A 22,406-nucleotide genomic window follows, 5' to 3' on the forward strand; every position below is an offset into this window, starting at 1 on the left:
CCAGCATACGGGGCCAGTGCCCTATTCCTTTGAGCCACAGGAACCACCCCATCACAACTACTCTTATCACCACCATCAGCCTCCCATCACCATCATCAGCAGAAGCACCAGGTTACCAACAACTTCCAGTCTCCATCCTTTTCACTGTTCTGAGACGTATCTCTTATATACTATTTTCAGCCTCCCTTCCCCTGCTCAGAATCCATTATGGCTTCCTGTCCTTAGAAAACCTTTCCTCCCTTCATAAAGCTAAAATCCTGTATCTCCTTTAAGGAAAGAGGTGAGATTAGAAACCAGCTTTTGCCCCACTTTCCTCAGACATCTCAGTCCTGTGTTCTGAAGTTGGGTACTGACACCCCAGGAGGCTGAGCTTCCACTGTGTGGTAGGTGGAGCACCTCAGGTTCTTAGATGGAACCCAGAAGACAAGCACATGCCTTCTGCTGTTTTGGTGTCTCCTAAAGCACAAAGACCTAGAAACATGGATGACAGCAAGGCACAGACTCCAGAGCTGAACAGACATGATCTCAAAACCTAAAGCTACTGTTTACCAGCCAAGTGACCCAGATCCAGTCAGCCAGCCTATTTCATTTCACTCATCTGAAAAATGGATCTAAGGCCTAATCTCAGAGGGGACTGAACTTGTTGTTGAAGAAACACCAACATAGAACTCAGCCTGTACAAGGTGGGTAGTCAAGGCTAACTCCTTTCCTGGCCACCACCCCTCAGGGGCTATTGATTGTTATTCTGTTTATTAGAAACCAGAATACCTTCTAATGGAGCAATTTAATCCACCTGCTCCTGCTCCCACAGGAGGGGGAGGTCTGCTAAAGTTTACCTTCTCTGGTGAGAGGCCCACCCTTAGCTTGTCCCCAGAAAGAATTCATTTTCAAAGCTGCTTTTGTATTTAAGACAATAAAACTAGCATCCATGCTAACTGCATAATTGTGTAGGCATCAGTTAACACAAAGGTTTAAGAGGGTAATAAAAATGAGGCTCTCATCTCAGAATTCAAACACAACAAAGGATGAATAGTTGGGGTGAGGCACATAAGTCCCCAGATTCCTAAAGGATAGTCTTCCTCCCTGACCCCGAGGAGGCTGGGCAGGCGTGAGTCTGACATAAACAGGAATGCTCAGATCTCCTGGGAGACACCCAGGAGCATAATTGGCAAAGGAGGCCCTGAGTCCAGCCAGTGCCAGAGAAGTGTCCGGAGTCTCCTGATGGCTGGGTGACCAAAGGCTTCCTCAGAAACCAGGGTTATATTTTCCTGCAGCTACCTCTTTCAGCTGTGTCTTCTTGGGCTGGTTACCCAACCTCTCTGAACTTTATTCTCCACCTGATAATTACTACCTCACAATGTGAGATTGTTGTGTTACTCAAATAAGACCCTCCTAATAGCTGCCCAGTTCTGGACACTTGCTATGTGCCAAGCTCCATGGTAAGCACTTTAGGGGAATGATTTTCATCCTCCCAACTATACCTACAATGTTCCATTTTACATGGAAGGAAACTAAAGCACAGGGAGGTTAAATACTTACCTGTGGTCACACAGTAGAGATGGGCTTGAACCCAGGCCTGTTTGAACTCGCAGCCTATACTCTCAATCATCACCCTTGCAAACAATAAAATGCTATACAAACATCTGGTGTCACTGTTATTCACCCAAGACAGAGGGGAGTGTTGTGAAATACTGACAATATAATGCCCAGAGCTATTACTGGAAGCAGAGAACCAGCATGCTGAGTGGGTGACCAAGACCAAGCATTCCTGGCCCCCTGTACTTTAATTCCTGTGCTCTTCCCCCTCCCCCCCACATAAACACAAACACACACTTATTCCATCTACAACCCATACGTGTTGGCTAAACATATTCACATTCATCATTTCACTTGGAGTCTCACACTAAGTCCTAGAAAGTGAGGAAAACTGTTACCACTTTATAGATGAGGAAAACTAAGGCTCAAGAGGTTGAATGATTTGCCCAAGGCTACACAGCTAGTCAGCTCAATAACAGGGCCTAGGATTTCAACTTGGACCGCCTGACTCCAAAACTCCTTTTCTGATCCTACAGGTATGAGCAAGATGCCCCCCTGGGATTTCTGAGACTCCCCTTGACCTGCCCCTAGTGTTTATGGTTTGCTGAATTGTGGTTGCTCTTTTGTTCAACCACATGTCTCCCCTACCAACCCATAAGCTCTTTTGATGGCAGAGATCACATCTGTCTCAGTCACCATTAAATGGCCAGTGTTCAGCCCAGTGTGATATACAGGTGCTCAGTAAAGAGTCGCCGACTAGAGGTGCACCCCAAAGCTTCCCTTCCCACTGTGGGGCCTGGGGAGGAAGATACAATTCCTGGAAGAAGGGGTAACGTGGGTAACAACAGAAGCAATGGCTGCCTGCCAGTAAGCACCCACCACCCGTGGCACCCAACGTTTTTCACATGGGAGATAGGAGGGGTGGGGAGCAGACACAGAGAGGCCGCCTACTCCCCATCTCCCACCTTGATGGCACCCAGGGAAACCCAGCTAAGTCCTTGTGATGCCACACAGGTGCCCATCATGGCTCTCCTGGGCAGGGTTGTCAGATTTAGCAAATAAAAATAGAGGAAGCCCAGTTAAATCTGAATTTCAGATAAACAACAAATAAATTTTTATTTTAAGTATGCCCCATCACACAAAAAAATGAACCTGTATCTTGCCTCAGGCTTTGTCATTTATCAATATTTGTTACATATTTAAACACAATTAAATATTCATTATTTATCTGAAATTCAAATTTAACTGGGCACCTTGAATTTTATCTGGCAATTGCACCTGTGGGCACCCTAAGCCATCGTGGAGGGAGTGTTATTTCTCCAAACCAGCTAAAAAGGATACCCCTGAGGACCCAGGGGACACTGGAAAGAACAGACTGTGGTGTCCAGTGTCCAGTGAGCAGGATCTGGCCCAGGAAGGGTGAGCAGTGACAGGCAGGGAGGAGATGGAGAGCTCCCGTGGCCTGGGGAAGCGGGTTCAGGCTGCCTTCCTGGCACGGGGAGGAATGTGGAGCCCGCCCCAGCTGCTCCCCATTAAGCAGAGCTGGCATTTCAAAGCACGTCAGAAGCGCTGGCTCCCAGCCCTGGAAGTCAGCGTCTGGCCTCTGAGCCAGCACTGCCTGCCAGGCCCCAGCCCTCTCACCTCAGTAACTGAGGCCCCAACAGGCCCATTGTTGTCCTGCCTGGGAGCCTCAGTGGGGCCATTCAGGAGCTGTGTGACAAGCCCCTCTGGAGGGCATTTCCTCCTCCCCCTCCAGGGTGCCCTTGGCCAAAGCCCTTGCCTGTGGGGGTGGGAGGTCTGGCTGTGGTGAAAGCAGCCAGCAGCCAGCACAACAGTACTGAAGGCCAGATTGTTGACAGAGGGCACAGAAATGCCCCACAAGTCACGGGACTCCAAGGAGCTCGCCCACACTGTGCCCCCGCCTGACCCAGGGCAGCCAGGCTTCCAAAGCACCTGTGCCTGAGGACCAAGAAGCAAATTTTCCCCACGACAGTCACTACAGAACTGTCAATTAATTCATGGAGCCAGACAGAATTGAATTTGAACTCACACACAGCCATGTTCTAGCTCCGTGAGGCAAGTGGCTTCACCTCTCTGATCTGAACCTCTCTTTCATCAGCTGTAAAGCTAATGACATCTACCTCCTAAAATGGAGGCCTAATAAGATCAATCCTGTAAGCATAGAGCATGGAGCCTGGAGCCTGGCACATAATAGGTGCTGAATAAATGCTCTCCTCTCGTCTCTCTCTTCTTACTGCTCTCTCTTTCTGTGAGAATTTGCTCTCTTGCAGGCAGCAGATCCAACAGCCACTGCTATGGGAATGCCTTGATTCAGTTTCTATCACAGGCACGCATACTGGGCCCCTCGGAGACCTGAGACTCGGGCTGTAGCCCCCTCAGCTAGCTCAGCCCCTAATAAGGAGAATTGGAAGTCAAATAAATACTTATGCCATCTTGGGTGCCCCTTCTGCTAGCCCACTCTGGGGCTCTGAGCATCTTCCTGTTCTACCACTGCAGCTTGCTCAAAGCCCTGATTTCTGAAAGAGGAAATAGAGGGACAGATGCTCAACTCTATGGGTACTGTCAGGCAACCTAAAGGCAGCCAGCCTTGGCCTTAAACAAAGGGACACATACCCTGGGTTGATTATCCTTCACTGGGAGTCCCAACAAACCCTTCCTGGTGGCTGCCATCCTGGTGTGATGCCTACCCTCCCTGGCAATGCTAGCCACTGGCAGGAGGGAAAAGGGCCAGAGCTTCCTGTCCACCAGGGCTCTCCACCATCTGTTCACCAGACCAAATCCAAAATATGCTGCCTTGTTTTCTCAGAATCCTGGTGCATTCAGATCTCAGCTCCTATCACTTCATCTAAAATTCCATTTCCGCCTATAAGAAGTCACCCAGCTCCCTCCTTGCTCAGGCCTCTAATTTTGGACCAGTGTTTGTCAGAGTGGAGGCCACAGAGCATCTTCTGCACGCTCATTTGGTCATATTTGTCAAGGATACGAATCTCTGGCCTTACCCTAGATCTGCAAATTAGACTGTCTGAGGCTGGGGCCCAGGATTCTACCTATTTAACAAGTTCCCCAGGTAACGCCGAGCACATGATGTTTAAGACCACTGTCATAAAGGAAGAGAGGCACCCTTGGCATCTCTCTCTCACCCCGTAAGACTTTCCTTTGTACCCTTCCTTTTCTGTTAATAACTTTATGAAGGGATGAATTAATTAGTTTCCTTATTGCCAAATTGCACTTATAATTGAGCACTGCCATCTCATTTCTTAATTGCATTCTGACTTGGACTTTTCGTAGGAGGTTTTCATCCATATATAAGGGCACAGCAGAAAACAGACACACAGAAGGATGCATGGCAGGTATACAGCATTTATGGTATACTCCTGTGACCGGGCATTTGCTGCATGCATTCTCCACATGAGCAGCCCTGTGAGATCACCGCTATCATGCCTATGGGGCAGATAGGGAAGCAGGGAAAGGTTTGCAACTTCCTTAAGGCCACAGCGCTGCAAGTAGGCAGAGCTGAAACCCAAGCCCTGGTCAATGTGTCAGGGGCCACTTGCTCTTTCCCACTTGACTCTCCTGACTTCTCTGACTTCTCCCCTTCAGGAGATCTCACTGCTGAGCATCATCAGAATCTTCCGAAGACCCTCTAGGAAAGACATATGCCAAAGTCCCATTCCGGGCCTGACTCTGTCAGGGAGACATCCAGGCATGTGTATTATTTGCAAAACTCCATACACAGCTGGTGAAGAACTATGGGTCACATGCCCTGGGGCGTGGAGCTTGTTAAAGTAGGATCTAGAAAGAGAACTTACGGTTCTTGATTCCAGGGAAGACTCTTTTTCAACCTCACATGCTATGATGCTGCCAGGGGTCAAAGGGACCCCCCCCTTTTTTTCATTGTTTTTTAGTTTAATTTTTTTTTTTTTGAAGATTTTCTACAACCTCTCAGGAACATCTGGGCACAACTACACACACACACACACACACACACACACACACACAAACACCCTCTTGGTGCCAGGATCATCACCTTCCAGTCAGAGGGCAGTTTCCCTGATCCCCCTGCCTCAGCCTCCTGATTAGCTGGGTCTTCCCAGGACCAGGTATATATAGACACCAGGGTGTCTGGGGAAGTTCCTCCTCCAGGTGGCTTGAATGCAGTTAAATGAAACAAAGGTAGGAGAGCTGAGGGAGGGACCAAAAATGCTCCCCAACTTCCTCTGCTACCTCCCTTCCCCCAGTATAGACCCTAGAGTAAAGCTGCTCCTCTGCCACCAAGTCCTCCTCCTCCTCCACCCGCGGTGGCCCACATCTGACGGAGACATGAGTGTGTACAAGGACAGGCGGTTTCCATGGCACCAGTGACCATGTGAACAGCTTTCAAATAGCCCTGATTTACACAGAACAAGGCAAAAAGTCTCCAACATCAGCATTAGACAATAGTTCCCCCAAACAGCCTGGTTCAGGAGCTCAGTTAATTTGCTCTGCTCTGCTCTTATCAATGGGCTTTCCCCAAATCAATACACAATCACAGGGTGATGGAGAGAAATGCCTCAGCAGGCAGACAGATTACATTTGCCTGGCACCTGCCCCTGAGAGGGCTTCCCTGGGAATTAGACATGGGGATGGAGAGCCCTTCCCCTTGGTACCCTAGGATGCATCCTGCCTTCTTCATCATTGCAACATGATTTTGGGGACTCAAGGAGATTTGCATGATTTCCAAAGAGCAAAGAACTGTGGGAGTTGGTCCCTGTTCCGACTGCCTTTGCTGAAAGCCACAGAGAGGAGTTCACAGCCACTCAGGAGAAGGGCTGGGGTGGAATTGCCTCCAGCTCTTGAAGGATACCATCATGAGCAGCCAGACACACCTGGCAGAGGTCCTCTACTGCAGGGCTCCCAGGTTACAGACTGGATCTCCCTTCCTTCTGCAGCTACCAGGTAGATAACAGCCTCCAGCCGTGTAGACCAGACATTAGCAAGCTCATTGCTCAGGGGAATCAGCCAGAGCAATATCAGAGACAGAGTGGCCACAAAGTCTGCAAGTCTCCCTCATGTTGTCCTCTTCTAGAGTTCTGTTTAGCCCTTGCCTCCCAACCATAGGGTAGAGCTATTTGAGGCAGTTGGGCCTATGGCCCCCGACAGAGGTGATGATAGTACTTTGTGGAAAGAAGGTTTCTCTTAAGTTCTGAAATGGCTGAAGGCATAAATGCTTTTCTGCTTCTTTTTTTTTTTTTTTTGAGACAGAGTCTTACTCTGTCACCCTGGGTAGAGTGCCGTGGTATCATCAGAGCTCATAGCAACCTCAGTCTTTAGGGCTCAAGTGATCCCCCTGCCTCAGCCTCCTGATTAGCTGGGTCTACAAGGTGTCTGCCACAATGCCTGGCTGTTTTTTCTATTTTTAGTAGAGATGGGGGTTTTCACTTTTGCTCAGGCTGGTCTTGAACTCTTGAGCTCTAGCAACCCACTCACCCATAGTGCTAGGATTATAGGCGTGAGCTGCTTGCCCAACTCTTTTGCTTCTTAAAATTTAATTTGTTTCTGTATTACTGATTTTATTAAAATGCAAATTCTGATTCAGAAGGTCTGGGGTAAGACTTGAGAATTTTATATTTCTAACAAGTTCCCAGGTGATGCCACAAACCATACTTTTATTACCAAGTAATAAAAGTAATACTAAGTTTAGATCACCAAAAGTGAGGCAAAAAAAGAGAAAAACTGAAGACAAAGTGGAACCAGTGCCTGTTGGCAAGCCCAGTCCTCATTTCCACAGTCTACCGTGGGCACCTCAGAGCTAGCTTAGATTCAGAAAAGGCACCTCTTATAAGGTAACATCTCAGTAGAGATTAAAGGTGAAGGAGTGAACATGATGATATCTGGGAAAGATAGTCCAAGCAGAAAAAACAGCAGGTGTAAAGGCCCTGAGGCTCAGCTTCCTTGCTTTTAAAATGAAGAGGTAAGAAAACAGTGTCTTTGGGACAGAGTTCTAAGGTTCCCTAGTCTGTGACTAAGGAGTGGAGACACTTGGGAAAGGGCAGCCAGATGGGGGAAAATAAACTGCCCTCGCTGAACAGTACACAATGGGGAAACCCACAGACCACCACCACTGCTCCTTTCTTATTTAATCTTATACACCTCTCTTTCCAGCTCTGTTTTAAGGAGAAAACTGCCAGTTGTTTTTATCAGTCCTGTTGTTTTTATCGGTCCTGGTAAGAGTGAGATATTTTAAAACCACTGAAAGGATTTTTCCTTCTCTATTTTTTTTTTTTTATTGATGTATCTCCTCTCCTTCCAGTTCTAAAATAAGCACCCTGTCTGCCCTTATGCTAATCCAAAGGCAACATACTGCAGAATGAGTGGGCCTGGGAGGAGCTGGGCAGAGGTCACTTGGAAACCTCTGGACCTGGACATGGCACCAGGTTGGCCTCACCCATGGACGGCTGCCTCCAAATCCAGGTGACGAGACACTCTTAAAAACAGCAGTGGAATGTGGTGAGAGTTGGTTTTGCAGATGACAAATTTCTGACCCAATTCCAGTACTTTGGAATGGAAAACCAGCAGCTTCCTGTTACAAAATGTACCAACAGTTCATGCCTAATACATGGGTGTGGGCAATTCATATAGTTCAGATCTAAATTTGGCTAAAAATATAACAAAGCAGGCATATTTTTAGCCAGGTAAACATTTCTAGAGACTAGAATAATTCCAAATAAGTGAGACGCAGAGACCAAAAGGAAAGCCACAGAATCCTCTAAGCCAGTGATTTTCACCAGTGTGTCGTGAGAGAATCAAGTGTACCTTGAAAATTTTTTAAGATCATTAATTAAATTATTTTCAAAAGAAGTTTAAAACACAGTAAGTATATATTTTTTTATTCTTTCTAAATTTTATTATTGATTGATTGATTGATTTTTGCTTTGTGCAGTGGTGTCACAGCTCGCAGCAACCTCAAACTCTTATGTTGAACTGATTCTCTTGCCTCAGCTTCCCAGGTAGTTGAGTGTACAGGCACCCACCAATGCCCAGCTATTTTTTTTTAGAGAAAAGGTCTCACTCTGGCTTAGGCTAGTCTCGAACCTACCCGCCTCTGCCTCCCAGAATGCTAGTATTACAGGCACGAGCCACCACACCGGGCTTTACTCTTTTTTTAAATCTCCATAATTTAAGCATTCTGCGGAAGTTTAACTATAGGTTCAAGGGTGCCCTCAGATAAAGGATGAAAAATACTGCTCTAGGCAGGTGTGATTCCTGGTCACTATCTTCAGTTTAGGAGTACTAAACAATTTGTCCTTCCCCATTAGAGAGGGATCACCTTTTAAAGGACAGAGCCCTAGGCTACCTTAGAAGGCAAGTCTTTGCTGGGTTTTGCTAGCTCTCACTTGCTAGAAGGGCCTTAAAGAAATTGTTTTCCCTCTCTGGGCCTTAAGTTGTATATGTTTCTCTGCACTACCCTCAACTGAACTTGGGTTGGTTTAGCAGCAGCACGGAGGAGGAAGGAAGGAAGCAAGCTTTGCAGTCCCTGCCTGAGTTTCAGACCTAGCTCCTCCATTTACTGGGAGGGTGACCTTGGGCAGTTGCTTATGCTTTATAGGCCTCAGTTGACCTGTAAAATGGAGACAATCACAACAGTACCCACCTTGGAGGTCATTGTTTTTATGATGACTCCAGGGGAAAACCCATATAAAATGCTTAGAGAAATATCTGGCACGTAGTAAGGGCTCAGTAAATAACAGTGATCTTATCTACCTCACACCAGGCACTCTTACATACACTAACTGCTTTAACCTGCACAACCCCCTGAACTGCTATGCCCTTCTTAGGGAAACTGAGGCTATGCAGGGTGGACTTGTCCAAGCAGCAGTTCAACAACATTTCTTGAGTGCCTACTGTTTCCCAGGCCCCACAGTAACACTAGGGAACTGAGAAGCCTGGTAAATGAATGAGAAAGTAGGATCTTTTTATTTTTCCAATACAGTAATCACTGACTACATTGAACACTTTCAAAATAAACTTCAGATTAATTTAGGGGTACAAATAAATTCCACAGTTCGCATTTATAAAGTTAAAGTCCGATTTGTATGTGTAACCTACAACCAGGTAATGTGCCATATATCTGTGCAATGTACCCATTGGGTGGGAATTTACCCAACTCTTTCTCCCCTGCTTGAATTTCACTGAGGTTTACTCTCATGTGAAGTAGGTACTAATCTACCAGTTCTAATGTGGTTATTGGGTACATGTGATGTTTGTTATTCCATTCTTGTGATACTTCAGAGAAAGGTCTCCAATTCCATCCCCATATTTTTTATGGCTGAATAATATTCCATGGTATACATAAACTACAATTTATTAATCCCAAGTCTTTCTGGCTTCCAGCTTGAGAGAGTCTAAGGGGGTGGGTATAAAAAGCTTTTACTTGAAATCAGAGAGTTCCAATGCTCGTTCTATGTGCTTTTGGTGAAATTACTGACTTCCTGTGAGCCTCATACATGGCATGGATGAAATGCCACCAGTCTTACTGAATTGAATGAGTCTAAAAGGAGATGATATGAAGTGTCTGGTCCATGGGAGGTATTTCATGGTGGTCTATTGCCACAATTACACCATCCACAAAGAGGTCCTGGTTTTCTGATTCATTAAGCCAAATACAAAGCTTTCTAATACAAAGGAATTAAGGACACTTACATTAACTACTTGGTAGAAGGAAGGGAAAAGAAATATAGCATAGGGCTGGTTCCAATCTTTAAATGATTAGGCCCTTCTGAGCAGAACATCTGATCACTGAGTGAAGTGGAAAGAATGCTGGCTTTAAGTCAGGAGGCCTGGGCTCCAGGTTTTGCTCTGTCCCTTGGACCTGGGTGACCAAAAGGAAGTCACACCTCTCTCTGGGCCATGTTTTCTCTGCCTCAAACGCCTTCTCTAGGTCTCCTCAAAGATCCTGAGTCACTAGTCCTTAGACCTACAGATCACTAGGCTGATGTCCCAAGCAAGTTTTGTCACCTAAATGGAGTTTTCCCTCCAAGTCTTGCCTCCCCTGGTCTAGAGATAGCTAGCAACTGAAGTTCAGACACCAGAAGGTCTGATGGCTCTGGGACTCTTGCAGCCCACACATCATGACGTAAACAAGCGTTACTCCCAGGTCTGAAAAGAATCAAAGCAAATCAACATGAAATAAGGACTGTCTGGAGAGGCAGCAGCTGAGAAGCACGTGGCGGGACAGGAAAGAGGTCCTGCCAGCTGTTAGGCACATGGACCCCACCAGGCTGGCAGCATGGGGGTGACCTGCGGGGAAGCAGCCACAGCGGTGGGACAAGGCGCTTCTGCCCAGATTGCAACAGGACATGGGCAAAAGCCAAATGGGGCTCCTTATCCTGTAAACACAGGGCCCCTGGCAACAGGCTTGCCCAGGCAGAGAAGGCCCTGACAAGGACACAGCGAGGAGGGCCAAGACCAGGAAAACAGGGAGCAGGCTCCAAGGAGGAGAGGGTTTGCAGGCTCGACTGTCTAGAACAGCAGCTCAGTATGGGGCCCTGGCCTCCCCCAATTACTGACTAAGCCTCCAGGTTTCAGGATCAGAAGGATTCCAGTCGGCATCCTGCCACTATATCCATACCAGCTGTGTAACCCAAACAAGCCCTGAATCCCCTCTCAGGTTAGTCTCATCACTGACCCCTATTTTTCCCTTTGCTGGTAAAATGGGATCAATAATATCAGTTCAGAATTTATTATGAGGATTAAATGAGATGTGTGGAAACTGTACATAAATGATCGCTGTAATCATTGTTCCTGGAAGTTCTGTCCTGTTATAGACTTTTCTAAACCTTCTGCTTTCCTAACCAACTCAAACCCTGCAGAACCCTTCTTAGGTCCTCCTTCCAAAGTGGGGAATCAGCCAAAACTTGCCAAAGCCCATGATGTTCTCTCCCCCTTAACCTGTCCACTTCACCGCACTTGCCATTATCACATCCTGATCTCCCTTTGCAACGGCCAGTTTGGGTATCACGAACAGCCTCGTATGAAGGAATCCACCCTCTACTCAGCCAGACCAGGCAAGTTTCCCTAAGACCTGAGGTTGGAGACCATTGACGCTGGCCTCAGCTGGTGTTCACTTTGCACACTCTGCGTGCCTTGTGTGGCCACCTGCCGTCGTGTGACTTTCTCAGTTCACATCCCAAATGAGAGATCTGCAGGATTCACATGGTGTAGCCACAGCTTTAAACCCACAGCTTATGCTCAATGAGCTTACTTACTCCTGATTTCCAATTTTTTCTGTTATCTCCCCTCACTTTTTTCCTGCAAATTTTAACTGAAAACCTACTCTGTGCAGACCTGTACCAATGGGAACCAAGGAATACATATTCCCTCTCTCGTGGAAGTCATGATCCAGCAAAATACGCAATTGCAGTCTGAGGGGGCTCCAGGGAAGTTTCCAGGAAAACACAGGAGAGACACTATATCAGAACATGATAGGGGCAGAAGGCTTCCTGAAGGAGGTGACACTAAGCCTGAGTAAGGGTGAGGGGATTCAGCCAGGCAAAACAGAAAAGCCTGCTTCTGCAGTGTCTAGACTAGCAGGGCTCAGCTGGGGGGGTTATTTTTTTTTAACTTTTTTTTATTTAAAAAAAAAATTTCTTTTACATTTTCAACCTTGGAAACATCTTAGACTTTACAAAAGATTACCAAATGAAACTGGATCTTAGTGATTGATTTCCATAAAACGTCAGCAATCATTCTCATGAAAGAACAAGGAATTAAGCCAGGATTTTCATACAATACCAGAAAGGAGATAAGGATCCCAAACCTAGTGAAGCCAACTGTGCCAGGGTGTGGTGACTTCACACACAAACACACACGCATGTGTATACACACACACTCTCCTATTTGGCACACTATAGATATCAGGAGCATTGGTAACATATACTATTTAGCTGGGCCTTTGTCCTGTTTGGAAAAATTTCAAACCTACAGAAAAGTAAAAGAATTATACATATATTTCCACCGAGATTCACCAGTCATTAATATTTTACATTTACTTTCTTTTGCTCTCTGCAGATACACTCACCTTTCTTTTTTTATTTATTTATTTATTTTTTTGAGACACAGTCTCATCATGCTGCCCTTGGTAGAGTGCTGTAGACTCAGCTCACAGCAACCTCCAACTCTTGGGCTTAAGCGCAATTCTCTTGCCTCAGCCTCTCAGTGGCTGTGGTGCCCACCACAATGCCCAGCTATTTTTTGTTGCAGTTGTTTAGCTGGCCCAGGCCGGGTTCAAACCTGCCACCCTCGGCGTACGTGCCTGGCGCTGTAACCACTGTGCTACCGGCACGGAACCACCCTCACCTTTTCTTTTCCTTCACCTTTTGAGAGTTAGTTGGTGACATCAATATACTTCACTTCTAATATTTCAGCATATATCTCCCAAGAAAAAGAACATTTTCATATTTAACCCCAATGCTATTAACGCTGATGGAATGATACTATTTAACATACAATCTACATTTAAATATCTCCATTTGTCTTCAAAATGACCTTTGTAACATTTATGGTTTTGTTTATCCAAGACCTAATAAAGGGTCTCTCCTTGGATTTGGTTGTTATAGCTTGTTGGAACCCTTTTCAGGAATAGTCCTTTGCCTGTTCTTATTTATTTATATATTTATTTATCTATCTTTCATAATATTGACAACTTTGAAGATCCCAGGCCTGTTGCCCTGAAGAGTGATTCATAATCACAGGCAGAGCCTGTGGCTCAGTGAGTAGGGTGCTGGCCCCAAATACCAAGGGTGGTGGGTTTGAACCTGGCCCCAGCCAAACTGCAACGATGACAAAAAAATAGCCGGTTGTTCTGGTGGGGACCTGTAGTCCCAGCTACTCGGGAGGCTGAGGCAAGAGAATCACCTAAGCCCAAGAGCTGGAGGTTGCTGTGAGCTGTGAGGCCACAGCCCTTGTGAGGCTCTGTCTTTAGAAAAGAAAAAAAAAAGACTGATTCATAATCTTAATTTATCTATTGCTTCTTCCTAGTGACAAATGATTTTGAAACAAATTCCTCATTTTTCCTTTCCTCTGTGTAGAATCAGCCCTGCCAGTTACACCGAGTGATAACATTTATTGGGACTTATGACCTCAGAGGACTTGAAATTTTACATATCTCAGAAGCGTTTAACCAATATTGTTGAGCAACTTTATTTAACATCGAAGGAATATTTTCAATATTTCCAAACTCAGGGCCAGGAGAGAGGAGTCAAATGTACCAAGCCGAAGGACATTTCAAAGCAGTTTACTTTGACTCAGTATTACAACACCTTCTCAGATATTCTTTCAAAGTGTTTCCACACTTGCTATTTGAGAACTTTGACTCTGAAGGTCAAATAGAGAGGAGTTCAAATTCTGGGTCTACCACTTACTAGCTGTGCTACTTGGAAAAGTCACTTAACCTCTCTCGGCCTTGGTTTCCTCAAAGGGTATTCAAGATGAAAGATGCTGAAACAGGTGCCTTGTTCATAATAATTGCCTGTATTAATCTTCGTAATAACTCTTCAATGAAGGTAAGAGCAGGTATGATCCTCTCCATCTTACAGGTGAGATAACTGAAGTTCAGAAAAGACAACAAGAATGATTGAAGGTCATATACCAAAGAGACAGAACTAAAATCAAAGTTGCTGAGTCCCAGAGCTGTCATCGCCAGTTCTCTTCAGGAAAAAGCATCTACTTGGGATGTTGCGGTGATTAAATGAAAGGATACATATCTGGTGCTATGTGTTATGCTGATACTGATGAGGCTGTGCTCATCAGTGACTATGATTATAATTATTTTTAATGTGTACATGGCCATGAGTAAATGATTTTGTTCAAAGGCTCCAAAAGAACTCTGGGAGGTGGACTCAAAATTGACTAAGCCACCATTTCTACCTTATCTTCTCTCCTACCAAGACGAGGGGAGGGGTTGGAATTATCCAAAAGTCTCTGAAGGTATTAAAATTTCACTTGGAAGAAAGTGAACAAATAGTGTGAGGCTGGGGGGCTATTGTTTGCAAAACACAAGACAGGATCTGTCCTCCTTGGGAAAGGGGATAATGAGCCATTTTTTAGTTCTGTGTGGGTGAAATGGGGTTCCTGCAAAAACCTTTGTGTCATTCACTATTGTCCTGTGTAGACTAAAGCACAAAAGCCTGACTAAGTTTTGTTCCCAAAATCACATGGCCCATTCTTCCCAATGCATTTTAGGAATACATTGTCCATCTCTTTGAACAATATGCCCATGAGACAGAATACCCATTGAATTTGGCTCTGTGGTTATTGGTAAAACACCACTGGGCAGCCGGCCATGCCTTGCGGCACCTTAATGACCAACTGATTACAAGGTTCAGCTCCCACTACAGCCATGCCAGCTGTGGGAAAAAGGGCTCTCCTTTAACCCTCAGAACAATAAGGAGCCATTAAGAAGCCCAATCAATGCGACTGTTCCCTTATTGGTGCTGTCCTGGGCTGGGCCATCAGATTGGCCAGCTTCACTCAACTACTACAGTACCAGTTCAGAGTGGGTATACAAAGGAGGCTTCCCACAAGTTTGGCTTGTAGCAGATCCCTCAGCTTGGTTATTGCTATAAAGATGGCATGTCTGGGACCAGATGAATAACTCTAGACATGACCTCTTCGGATGACATTGTTCTTAGTTTATTCTTGCTCCCTATACATCTAATCAAAACCCCTCTATGTTCTCTGGTTTCATGGGGCACTACAGCTGTCCTTCTATGGCATAGAAGTAGGCTGGAAAGAACATGGGCTTGGAATGAGGCAGACATAGTTTCCAAACTTGGATCTGACCTTGAAAAATAAAAATTGGGACTACCATGAATTCTTTGCTTAGTTTGAGCCAGACACTAGGATCAGCAGCCTAGCTATAATATCTAATTGGACCTTCATAGCCAACCAATGAGCATCACTAGTGCTACTTTACAGAAGATGAAACTGAGGATTAGAGAAAAAGCCTGGATTTGAACACAGACCTATCTCTCAATGAAGCTTAATTTACTATGTAAAATTGCCTCAGATAATAACCTCCCTCAGGCTTAGCATCCTCATAAAATGCATAGACCATGTCATATATTTGTAGTCTCTTCTGTCTGACATTAAATAATATACATATAAAGAGTGCCAGAGACTACCCGGCACATAGCAGATGGTCCATAAATGTTCCCTTCCCTGCTGCTGAGGCTGATTCTGAGGAATAAGGATTTCTGACCTTAAGCCAAAATCTTGCTGGGTGGTTTGGCTTTTTCAGAGTGGCTTGAGGAGCTTCACTAAGGCCTAATTAAAACACCTCTCAGCAACCTACCTATAAGGCTACATCCCTTCTCTCTTTTAAGTAAATGATAGGGGACATAGATTTGGTGCTTCAAATCTTGATCGCAGAGGAAAACAGTATGAGAAGTGGGAAGCCAACCTAGCTTCTCTGAAAGCGAGAATTTGGGTTCTAATTCCTCCAGCCTCGCCTTTGATGTGTGTGCTTACATGTGCTCAATACTTTAAGCTGTTCCATATGTATATACTTGTGTATGTGTGTATATGCATATATGCACATATCCAGAAGTAGATGTATTTATGTACTGATACATGCATGTGTAATTTTATCCTAAATAAGGCACCAGTACCACTCTTAAAGTCTCTTTAGAAAATTAACCCATGGAATAAGCAATATGTGAACTATAAACATTCTTGCATGCTGGCAGATAACTACACATTTCCCTCTAAGAACTGAGAAAGAGAAGAAAGGGACTAACACAATAGCAGAAAAATGCACTCATCAAATCCATAATCAACTCTGAAGATTAGAGCAAAGGTTCTAGTCAAAACACCATGGGGCAAACTTGCTACAGGTTGTAAGCTTGGAGCTGTGCTTTCTTCCCAGGGGTCTCCCCTGCGCTTTCTTTTTTAAACATCTAAAACACCCACAGGGGATTTCAATCACTTCTAATTTTTTAAAGAAATGATGAGCAAGTTGAAAACCAGCTCCTAAAAGCAGAAAATATCTAAATATTACATATGTGTGTGTGTAGATATATAATTTTTTTCCCTCTGCAATTGCTTCTTAAAAATAGGCTAACCTCACTTCAAATAGCTCAGGAGTATTCCTCATCTGAAGGGTGGCCAGAGCGGGTTTCTGAACTAACACAGAGCATATCTCTAAAACAATTCTTTGCACATGGTCTTAATTTATTCACATGTTAATGCAGCAGATGCTATAAAATGTTCGTTGATGGGGGCAGGCCCAGGTATCCCAGCCCCAGGAAGAGATTTTAGGAGAGATGTTCATGCACAGCACAGTTTCCTCCACTGGGGGCTGAGAACTAGCTTTAGGTTTGTGGGAAAGAAACAAGGTAAGGGGCTTGGTGGGTCTGTGACTAACAGCTACTTGCTGGATAACTTGGTCTTTTTACACTTGATGGAGACGGAGAGCAGGTTTCAAGAAAGGGGATGTCACTGGCTGAAGAGTTGCTGTGTAATAAAACAAGGTGTGAGAACTACCTCCTTTCCCCTGTAACTACTACGTTGAATATTCTGAAGCCCAACCTAATAATAGAGATAATAATCCTCATCATTTTCCAAAGATCTGTTATGAACCAGGTCCTTCATAGACACCCTCTCCCAGCTTCTCACCATGGCCCGGCATGTGCAGCATGACTACCCACCCGGAAGCCAGCATGCAAATGCAATCCTTCAACTGCAACGCCTTTGTTCTTTCGCTTCACTACTTGTTTAAAAGAAGATGCCAGATCTGGAGCAGTTTACTTGTTGCGTGCAGCAACATCAACTCCTGCTCTGCGCCACTGCATGACCCCCCTCTTCACCCTCCACTGTCACCTCATTCTGACCTCCTCTCCTCCCTACCAGCCATTCCTGCCCATCTCTGAAGCCCAGCCCGTCTCCTGCCTCCCCTACAAAGCCTGTTGGACTTCTCCAGCCATTGCTGCCCTTCCCTTCCTTCAAGGATCTTGGACACCCAGCCCCAAGCACACCTCTGGGCCCTCCCTGTAATGTGCTCTATTTCCCTGGGCACATCCTAACTAGACTTTAAAGTCCCTCAGGCAAAGGCCATATTCTCTTTGCTTTGGACATCTGGGACAGAGTGAAGAGTAGGAAGACCACAGGCCTTGAAGCTGGACCAAACAGAGCTGGACTCCCTGCTCTACCACAGTGGACAACCTGGAGCAAGTGAGTGTACCTTGCCAAGCCTTACTTCCTCATCAAGCTCAGTGATCACAGCAATGGTATTATAAACCAAGGCCTGCAAGTTCTCAGCCAGTCTCTGTGGCTCTCTCTGTGCATCATTATGTTTAGGAGCCTGGAGTTCAGAGCCAGACTGTCCAAGTTCTAGTTCTACCTCTGCTACTCAAGGGTTACTAAACCAGTCTTTGCTTCAGTTTCCATGAGCATAAAATGGAGATAATAACACTTATTCCTGGTACATTAAGTGCTATATAAGAATTTGTCATTATTATCATAGTTACTGTCATAGAAAATGGATGTGTCAGACCTGCTGTAAGTGTTCCTATGAAGGTAAATGAGTTTATATGTAAAGGGACCGGCCCATCAGGCATTTAGCAAGTGGTCATGCCCTCCCTTCTTATTCTCCCATGCCTAGGACTGTACTAGACAAATGATAGATGCCCTATAAAATACTTGTGAACAGACTGATCCCAAAGGCTTGAGAGAATATGCCATGTCATTTCTCACAGAGTCTACTAAATCTAATTTTAACACTCTCTGTCTCTTGGATTAGCAATATAAATATCTAATTTTATTAAATGTTCCTTATTTGCTAGATACTACACTGGAAACCCCTCACATATTCTATTTTTCTTAATGTTCACAACAATTCTTGTAGTTGTCAGTGCCCATTGTACAGATGAGAACATTGAGGCCCACCTATTAATTAATCAATCACCCAGCTATTATATAGCACAGTACAAAGCCAACATCCATCTGACTTTAAAAGCTGTGCTATTAGCCACTGCACAATTTAGCCTTTTGCCAAAAATCTCCTGAACAAAAGAGTCAGAGGCCCTAAGATATGATTTGTCATTGAATTCATTGTTTCCTGAGTATCTTCTAGTGATAAACGCCAGGTTTGGGACCTGGAAACTACTGGATGGCAACTCAGGCACAATTCTTTGGCAATAATCAAGGGATTTTTCCAGAGGGCGAATGGTTGTCATGTCTGTCAGTATGGGAAAAACCTTGTCCAAAGAAGGCAACATCCCTTTGCCCAAAGTCACTTTAATGTCAGGGTGGGGCTGTGTGAATAAGGATCTCCCACCTTTCCCAGAGAAGAGACCCCAGGACCGCTGGACAGGGTCGAGGAGGGGGCAAGCTAGTAAAACTAGATAGTTCACTGGAAAGTGGCCAATTTCCTTAGTGGTCATCATGCTTATGGCCAGTGCACAAGAGCCCACTGAGGGCAAAAGAAGTGGTGTGGGGAGGGATTCTGGAGATTGAGGGCCAGTGCCAAAGGAGAAAAGCAACATCTTGAGGGAACTGGACCATGCCCACCCCTAAGGGAGAAGCTGGAGAACATTTTTTCAGGGTGAGGGTTATGAATCACCTTTCCAAAGCCTGCCCACCACAAATCTTCCAACAATGTTTGTTAAATGAAGGGTCAAATGGGCAAAGGCAGAACGGCTGCCTGGATATGAACAATCCCAGCACAGACTTTCTCTCTCATTCCTCTGGTCCTCCTCATCAGGCTCAGGGCGATGTGTCACCTTCCCAGTCACTGTTCTAACCCCCACATACTGCCCACTATGCCTCATAAGCCCCACCTCCCGGGATGAAGGGAAAACCCCTGCAGGAGCTACCCTGGTGTTCACTCCTATTTCTGAGTCCACTGGACAAACCCTATGGCTAACAACAGTAGGGGAGCAGAGCACAAAAGCCTAGCAGAGGCAATCTTGCCTTCCTCCCACACACCATCACTCAAACCTGTCAGCTTCCAAAAATGTTTAGCAAGTGCAGCAGTAAGGGGCATGCTTATCAGCCTGGTGTAGGAGCTCAATCTGCTTTGAGGGCCTTCTCCAGCCCAGAGTTCCAAAAGTCTGCTTACAATTAGCTTCCAGCTCCAGTTCCCCCATCAGTAAGGCTAGGAATGTGTTGATCTCTCGCCTCTGATCAGAGAAAGCTCCAGGAGAAGGTGGAGACAGTGTCAGCAGAGAAGTACGTGCCAAAAAGGTCAGCTGGTCTGTTGCCACTTCCCCGACACCAGCCCCAAACCACCTCCCCCTCTGGCTTCCCGCCTCTCCTGACCGGACAGTCGGACAGTCATATCCGTCAGGTCGGCCTGTCCCCAAAAGTCCTTTCTGACTGCCAAGAAAATACAACATGCCCCCTCCCCTCCCTCCTACCAGAGGAGGGGGAATTGCAGCAGGGTGGGCGGAAGGCCAAGAGAACCTGATTGGCCCTTGATAATTTCCGTAAAAGAGACTGCCTGGCCAGGGCCTGTCACCCAGCTAAATTGGGTGATGCAGGCTCTGTCTGGAAAGGTAGAAGCCGCCACTTCTCTTCAAGCCCTCTCTCACCCGCACCCCCACGCACTCTAGCTACAAACACCGGGATCTACCACCCAGGAAGGAGGGGCTTAGCTTCGGGCCGCCATTCTGAGGCAGCCACCGCCAACCCTACCGCAACAGCCAGCCAAGACGCTAGGAGTCTCCAGCTGCCGCCCTCGCCTAGTGCACTAGGACTGCAGTTCCAGCACCTTGCCCTGAATCCCGTCACTCCGAAGGATGGGACAGAGACAGGCCACCTTCAAACCAAGGGGAGAGCAGGTTCATTGCCATCCCCAACCCCCTTCTCCTGGATTTTGTAACCAGGCCGGGGGTGTCGACCCCGATGGGGCTTCAGATCATTCCTTGTGGGGATTAGAACCTCTGCGGAGCAATAGACACGCTGCAGCAGGAGATACTGCTTTTGGAGGTCTAAAACCTCAACATGCAGGACCAGACATTCCAGTGCTGCACACGTTTTTTGAGAACACCCAGGCCGCATCACTCTGCCCAGAAAGATGCCGCAGTCGTGTCTGCACTCGGAATCTCAAAGAGCTCCTTAAACAAACCTCGGTCACCCGGGCCACACCCACTGGCTGGCCCACGCTCCTCAAGCAACCGGTCATCTGCCAGGCTAAGGGGAATGGTTCCATTCCCCACCCACTTAGTAGCCCTTTCTCTCATCCAGCCATGTCCCCCCAAGTATTCACCCATCCCCCCAGAACGGTGTCCCAGCACAGAGCACCTTCTCACCTGGGTATCGAACCCATTTTCCACCGAGCCGCTCTTCCGCAGCGGGAGCCCCTCCCCCGCCGGCTCTTGTAGCCCCTGCGATTTCAGGGGGATCTGACTGGGGTAGGCGGTCTTGCTCACCTCCACCTTGCTTCCCAACTTGAGGTAGCAGGGCTGGGGGCCTGCCCGGGCCGGGGGCACGTGTAGGATGGGTGCAGCACTGTGCACGGGTTTGGGCAGTCCCGACTTCATTTTGGAGGCGACCAGGATGGCCGGCATCTTCTCCCGGGGCTTAGGCTTTCCCAGCACGTCCCTGGCAGCGGCGGCGGAGGCGACCGCTAAAGGCAGCGCGGGCAGTAGAGCAGGCGCCGGGCCTCAGCCCACGAGGCGCCCACCAGCAGCAGAGAAAAAAAAAAAAATTCCCCGAGTCTGGGAGCTCGAATCAGCCGAGCGAGCGCGCCTTCGGAGTGCAGGTATGGGGTGAGGGACTGGTCACCGCGCTCAGCGGGTCCCACCTGGACGGATGCTGCAGCCGGTCTCACGCCTCTCCTGGGCAGCCTGTTCAAGAGCTCTGGGCGCTCAGGGGCTGCCACTTGCAATTTTCCTTCTGGGAAACCGAGGTTTGGACGCCCATATTAACTTGTCATTGCATGTCCGAAGTGAGGAGGCCCCTTTGGAAGAGACAGGCTGCGGAGACGCAAGCGTCCTGCTCTGGAGGCTGCGGTATGAGCGGGCGAGAAAAGAAGCAAGCAGCCAAGAGAGGAAAGGAGCGAGCAGCGGAGGAAGGAGAGAGAGAGGGCGCACGGGACCCAAGACGTCTCCACCGAGAGGCAGCTATTGCCCTGCTCGCGAGCACCGCAGTGTCACCCGCAACGCAAAAGAGGCGCAGCGAGAGCCCGCGAAAGGTTTCTCCTGGCTTGACAGTCAAGTCACCGCTGCTCAGAAGCCTCCGGGACAGATAACACCTTAGCGCCTGCGGATCTGCACATGCTCCGTGCAGATATAGCGCAGCAAGGCTGTGGCCGTGAGGCGCGGGCACCGGGACGCTCGGCTGGCGGGCTAGGCAGGGCTGCGCTCGAGAGCGGTCGCCGCGCTTCCCGGGAAGGCTGCGCTGGCTGCGGGGCTCAGCGCAGGGGAAGACAGGCTGCAGCCCGCGCGGCTGCGGCGCGCGCTGACAGCCCGGGCCGCCCCAGCGCGCCTATTGGTCTGTGGCACGCCAATCAGCGGCCGCGGCTCTCACTGCATAGGGGGCGTGGCCTCAACTCCCGGGCCGCAGCCGAAACTCTGGGGCCGCGCTTGGCCGCGAGTACAAAGCGGGCTGGTGGCCGCTCTGCTGCATTTCTCCGGCGCGCGCTTCCCGGCGGGCCGACACCCCCGCGTCCCTGAAACCTTTTGAAAAATGCCCTTTCGAACGCAAACGCCCGCCTCGGGGCCTCGCGGGCGTCTTAGAGGAAGTTTGTTTCCTTTTTCAAATTGCTTGGATCACCTTAACGGTTTTAGTCTTCCGGAATCACGTCCGCAGCCTCGCTGCCCCCGGTCTGGCTTGGGCAGGGCAGTTCCTAGTCTCCCGCATTAAGGACACGC

At 47.3% G+C, this 22,406-nt stretch overlaps 1 protein-coding gene across 3 annotated transcripts in view; it reads right to left on the bottom strand.

The window, feature by feature from the left end:
- The window catches only part of NAV2 (neuron navigator 2), a 434,895-nt gene extending 413,102 nt beyond the window's left edge, over positions 1-21,793 (bottom strand). For all 3 annotated transcript variants that reach the window (XR_008374143.1, XM_053560432.1, XM_053560431.1), the window contains exon 1: positions 20,844-21,793. Coding sequence is in view for 2 of the 3 variants with exons in the window: in XM_053560432.1 (XP_053416407.1) it covers positions 20,844-21,101 (258 nt within the window). In the remaining variant the exon portion in view is untranslated. The remainder of the gene's footprint in view (positions 1-20,843) is intronic.
- Positions 21,794-22,406: the final 613 nt, after the last annotated feature.

This window comes from Nycticebus coucang, chromosome 14, assembly GCF_027406575.1.
Source record: "Nycticebus coucang isolate mNycCou1 chromosome 14, mNycCou1.pri, whole genome shotgun sequence".
Taxonomy (NCBI): Eukaryota; Metazoa; Chordata; class Mammalia; order Primates; family Lorisidae; genus Nycticebus; species Nycticebus coucang.